This window comes from Ylistrum balloti, unplaced genomic scaffold (genome assembly GCF_031769215.1).
Source record: "Ylistrum balloti isolate Yb309-2 unplaced genomic scaffold, AGI_CSIRO_Ybal_v1 Utg370534, whole genome shotgun sequence".
Classification (NCBI taxonomy): domain Eukaryota; kingdom Metazoa; phylum Mollusca; class Bivalvia; order Pectinida; family Pectinidae; genus Ylistrum; species Ylistrum balloti.
Genome location: NW_026782340.1, coordinates 321,420 through 327,712, shown reverse-complemented (window position 1 = coordinate 327,712; position 6,293 = coordinate 321,420). Strand labels below are relative to the sequence as shown.

The following is a 6,293-nucleotide window of genomic DNA, read 5'->3' as shown; positions in this document are numbered from 1 at the left end:
CACACAGGTAAATACAAGTACTGTATTACTTTTTCAAGTTGTCATTTTTTTATATCTCTATAATCATGGTCATTATATTTGCTATACTTTCATTCTGTATGCCTCAAGTTTCATCTTCTGATAAGTCTTTTCTTTTTAAATTGTAGTCTAACATCCCTACCCCAGAATTCAAGATGGATTTAAGGAAAATCTGTGGCAAACTCAACGAATATTGTAAGTTATTAAAACAAGTTCTTAGTTTAATTAATGTACATGAACAAATGTATTCTCAATCTTCTGAACTCAAAAAAGGAAATGTCATGCTGGTCAGAGAATACTGATACACTAGTTTAAATATTGCTGAATGTAATGAAACAGTAAATTATACGTAAACATATGCTTTTCAATCAGTGCACGGGAAATTTAGATAACTATATTGTTAATCCATTAAATATTACTAAAGAAAACAATATGGAGTTTTGGATTTAGGATTTTGACGATTTTTTTACTTTTTTTTTTTTTAAATTAAATTCGTTATTTTCTCCTGAATCTTTTCTCATTTACTTTGTGTAGTAAATATTTTTTATATTTCGTGTTTCAATATGAACTGTATCAATGTTTTATTTTATCTGTGTAGTGTATGGTGATTACAGAAGAGAAATTGATATTTTCAAGGTAAGACAGTTTTGTATATCAATACTACCTTGCCACTACTATTAAGTACTGGTTGATATAAAGTACGTCTTGAAAGCTAAAATAGGCCCCGTCATGCAACAACTAATCATAAAAAGATAAATGATCAAAGAAATTTACATTGTAGCCAGGAACACAGAAACCTGGGAATAATTTACTTTGTGTATATGGGTCTATCTTATTTGGTACATTGTAAAGTCTATCGTTAGTTTGCTTTTATTTCAATATTTTCCCACTCTTCGTGGGGTATATGAATATATCGTTTTTCTTAGGGTGGTTGCATGACACAGTGGTAATGCATTCACATTTCACGTAGGCATTCAGGGTTCAATTCCTGGAATGGATGTGAAAATATTTGTACATTGTAAAGTCTATCGTTAGTTTGCTTTTATTTCAATATTTCCCCACTCTTCTTGACTACCACCATATGTGCATGCTTGACAAGTTATTTTATTTTGTTCTAGACTAACGCGCAAATTGACATTGAAATAGCAACATTATTGGAGGCAGAGAAGGAGGTTAAACAGTCTAGGCGAAGTAAGTTTAGATTTTATCAAAAAAAATACCTATATCTGATCTCATTTTCAATCTCAAGTAACTTTGAAAATATATTTAGCCCCTATGGGTTGACTTCTATTGATTTCTGACGCATATCTTCTGAACTAAGTTGAGCACAAGGGCCACATTACCTAAAATGTCAGAAATAAGCTAAATGAAAATTTAGCTTTGTACTTAAAATTCAAAAGCCACAAATTACATGGAAATGCAATTGGTTCTTATGAACCACATACTCATTTTCTCCTTTTTCATATATTTGGAGGTTTTGTTGTTCATAAAAGTTTATTTTGTCATTCATTCATTTTTAGATCTTAGAAGAGAAGTACAAATTATTTGCCCAGTAAGTACATAATTATATTATCCCTCAACTCTCAAAATGAAATTAATTGTGAAATACCAGATACAAAATAAAAATTGAAGAATACAAAATTAAGTCTCTTTGAAGATATGATTTTCTAGTACAGAGAACAAGGAAGATATGTTTCTCTCCCAATAACGGTACCATAATAGAACTGAGGACACAAAGAAGCTAATTGATTTATTTTTCTGTTTTGATTTTTATCTTTTAATTTCATTTCTAGTCAAATGGCCCCACCAAGGAAGAAGAACTTGAATTGAAGGAGTTGAAAAAAATATCTGATCTAAAGATGTATGGTAAGGTTACTGTATTGGAAAACAAACAATATCATGATGAAGCACATTTGTTAGTGTTGAATTCAAATTCTGAATTGCAAGTGTTCTTTAAAGATTAATTTAAAAAAAAATAATGAAATTGTATTGAAATGAAATGATATGTTGAATGTTTTTTCTTTGAAATATGATCTCTTCATGTTTTGTTTATGATTTTTTTTCTCTCTTTTTATCCAGAATTAGAGGATTTTAAGCGGGATTTTGATACTAAGGTAACATCTAATAACTGACATTTATCCGTAGAATTTAATGTGCATGCGCAACAAAAAATGAGACTATTCATGAATATTCAGAAAAATAAATAATATACCTTGGAAATTTGTATTTCTAATATTGATGTATAGTTAATACATCATCTTATTATGATGACAGTATAATTCAGAACTTTTATTGAATATTAAGAAAAATAAACAATACATCCTGGAAATTTGTTGAGAGAATTTGTGTTCCTTATATTGATGTATAGTTAATACATTATCTTATTACGATCATATCACAATTCAGAATTTTCATTTTCAGCCATTCGTTGCTATCGAAATGACAGATTGGAGTCTTGCGAAGATTGAAGATGGTATCCGAAATAGACAACTTGGTAAGTTTTTGTCTTCGGTCTCTTATCCACTCTATAAATGAGTTGTGGGGTTAGCTCCCCTGGTGAATATTTACTATATCTAGCTTCACCCCATCAAATAATTCCCAATATCACTTCTCAGTTTAAATTTAGAGCCAAAAGCAAAAGTAGAAAAAGGTAGCACATGTTGCCCTATGCATTTCTTTTTGGTAAGTTTTCTCTTTTCATAAAATACTATTTTTTCTTTAAAGTCAGTACTGATGTCAACTGCCAATTTTAATCATGGATTCTTAATCCTTTCCAGCTCTCCAGACTGTTCAGAAGGAAATCTGTGAGGCAAGTATATTGTTTAAAAGTAGCACAAAGAGAAAATGTACACCTTGCTATCCTATCTGTATGATGAAAATTATTTTTTTATTTGGTTATCTAGGTACGTACTTACTACTAAATATTTATTGAACGCTGGTTCAATTTGTGCATTCATAAGTACATGCAAAGCCTTTTTATCACCCTTGTAATGTTTAAAGCTTTAATGGCTGAGTCTCCAACACAATTATCATGAAGTAAATTGTTTATATTGTGTGTTATTGTATTTGCAGGCTTCTGTATTCCAAGTTGCAGGAAATGATATGAAAGTCACAGGTACTGCTTTATTTGTATTAAAAGTCTTTGTATTGATAGATATTTTATATCCATCAGAATCAGTAAAATTTTCATAAATTTAAAAAATGTATAGAGCTCTCTTATTATTTTAAGACAAAACAATTATTGATATATGAAAATAAGTTTAGTTTGTTTACTTGTAGTGCCAGAGAAAACTGCTACACTGACAAAAGTGTTAAAGGCCTCAAAAATTGATCCATCTAAAAAGCTCCATAAGACAAATACTAAAAAATCAAAACATCGGATCAAGTTCGGCAAGGAAAAGTCCAGGCGTGTATCTAAGACTTCCATGGACAAACTTGTTTCCAAGATAATCTGTGACAAGTCGAAGGGAATATCAACCAGCAGCAATGAAAAAAACACAGAAGGATACGAGTGCTATACTAAAGAGAGAAAGAATATAGAAATGTTCAATATACGACTTCAAGAATTTCTTGACATTCATAAAAACACTCAAAAGTTTGTTAAAGTCTCTTCCAAGTCAAGGAAGAAACATCGATCAAACAAAATGGTAAAAATCAATAACAGGACCCAATCCAGTGTCAAACCCAATGTAAAAACAAACAACAATTATGTGAATATGGTTGAAATGGAACTGCCACACAAATCCCTTCATGACGGAAACCACAATGAAGTTAATGTGAAGAATAATATGACTGATGTTGCCGACAATGAATGTCAAAAGGAAACAAAGCTGCTGGAAGTGGAGGAAGAAAGTGAAAGGATCCCCAGCCGTCTGTCAATAGAGCAGGTTCAGGCTTACGTAGATTCCTGTGATCACGAACGAGCAGAAAGTAAGTCACATATGTTACAAGGCACAGATGTTATGTTCCGTTTACTTCACTGATCTCCCCATTCTTTTTTTCCATACTTTTATATATGTAAACCTAGATTTGCCTCAATGATAAGACCGTTCTCTTTAATCATCTTGTTGATCAGCTTTAGAAATTATTTCTCCTATTACATTTCACCATTAAGGGTTAAAAAGTTATGATATCATCTCCAAAATATCATTTGAAATGAAAACGACATTTAAATGAACAATTATTGATAATAGATATTTTCTTCCTTAGAGCCAAGACTGGAAAAACTGAAGAAGAAAACTAGAAACAGAATCTGGAAGTTACTAGAGTTTCCCTCTAGACAGAAAGGCACAGATTGCGAGTTAACCTTGGATTTTAGAATGCAGCTGCAGTGTGAAGAAAGAAATGATGCTGTTATTCTCAAAGAGCTGAGGCAACATCCACTTAGTCAAGACAAAAGCGAGGTTGATACCGCAATTGAGTCAATGTTGGAGATTCTGAGTCAAGACAGAAATGAAGCAGATGCTGCCAGGTTGATGATGGTGAGACCACAGAGTCAAGACGAAAATGACATTAATGGTGCAATTGAGGCAATGGTGGAGATTCTGAGTCAGAGCAGGAGTGATGAAAATTCTGCTACTGAGTCGATGATGCAGCCTCTGAATCAGGGTGGAAGTGATGTAGATGCTGCCCTAGAACCGATGATGCGGCCACAGATTCAGGAGGGAAACAACGTTGATGCTGATCTTGAATCAATAGTGCAAGTTCTGAGTCACAACGGAAGTGACAAACATTCTGTCACAGAACCGATGGTGCAATCACTAAGTCAGAATAGAAGTGACATACATACTGCTATCGAGTCAAGGATGGAGCTGCTGAGTCATTACGGAAGTGAAGATTCTGCGACAGAGTCAATGATGCAGCCACAGGACGGAAGTGACATATATGCTTTCTTGGAGCTGATGGTGCATCCAAAAAGTGGGGATGGAAATGATGTAAATGCTGCCCTTGAGCCGATGGTGCAGCTTCTGAATCAGAGTGGAAGTGAAGTAGATTCTGACAGAGAATCAATGGAGCAGTCACCGAGTGAAAATGAGAATGATGGAGAGGAATTAGTGGTCCCGCCATTACCCACACTTGATCCCATGCCTGTATATACTGACAGTAAGTTATTGAATATTCTGTCCAATGATGAGAAATAAAACTTACTGTAATTTGGGGGGAAAAAAAAGAAAAATCATGCATGAACTCGATTAGTATATTTCTTCAATCATAGTGATTTCTTGTTAGGGCTCGACAATATCATTTGAAAGAAATCAAAATAAATGACCACTTTTAAATGTAATTTCTTTGTTTTCAGATTTCCAATTCAGTTGTGTATTGACTCGACTATTTGCTGCAGGTATGTCAATTTTGACAAGATACCCACTTTGGATTAGTGTTAATGAACTTACTGTGTTCTTGAACAACGTTTTACTCCTTTTCATCTTTTTGTGTTTAGGTCGTATTTGAGTTTTGACTACAGCAAAACTAGGATAATTAATTGTACAGGAACAAACTAGCATATTTTACAGACTTCTCTCATTTAGAAATATGATAGCAAAAATCAAGTTTGGAAATTATTAAAGGGAGTAGAGGAGGAATGGGGTGTTTAATTTTCTAAGATAAATGAAAAATATTATTACTGACAAACCAATATCTTAATGAAAATAAGTTAAACTAATGTATTATTGGATACATGTCCTTTAAAGTGTGATTCGTATTTTAATGATTTTTAATTACAGGGATGACGTTGATGAGGACTTTGAACAAGATTATGTAATCTCTTTCACCACTATGTCAGTAAAAGAATAATTTATACTAAAGAGCTGAGGAAGATCCTATCAACCTGCCAGACAGAAGAAAGCATTGACACTTAATGGATTGCATTACTGCCTATCATTTCACTTCAACAGAAATTTCACTGCTCAAGATACCATTGAATGGTTACAGCAACCAGAATCTGAAGTTAATCTTTTAACTTGAAAATTTGTTTCATTCCCAAATGAAGAATATCATATTAAGGATGTATTGTCGCGACAATATCCGGTAAATTTCAAAATTCAAAATATTTTGTTGATATTTAGAATTGAAGCACATGTATTCATGATATTTTTATCGGTTTGCATCATCCTACGTTTGATATCAGTTTATTGTTATTTAGATGTTTAATGGGTATTCCATTAGCAGTCAGTAACTGACAGTTGATCTTTGTCAGTATCAATTTATCAGTATTAATCCATAGTATTTTTATGACATGTATATCTCTTTACAGAAATATAAATTAAAAATAGTGA

General features: G+C 32.5%; 1 protein-coding gene across 1 annotated transcript; it reads left to right on the top strand.

The window, feature by feature from the left end:
* Positions 1-146: 146 nt before the first annotated feature.
* On the top strand, positions 147-5,779 carry LOC132555980 (uncharacterized; the record flags this gene model as incomplete). Its single annotated transcript, XM_060220366.1, has 13 exons — positions 147-213; positions 617-654; positions 1,137-1,209; positions 1,539-1,570; positions 1,812-1,884; positions 2,098-2,132; positions 2,440-2,512; positions 2,796-2,827; positions 3,091-3,133; positions 3,298-3,948; positions 4,228-5,121; positions 5,318-5,359; positions 5,742-5,779. Coding segments are annotated over 13 exons (2,091 nt in total), but the record flags the coding sequence as incomplete, so codon positions are not given.
* Positions 5,780-6,293: the final 514 nt, after the last annotated feature.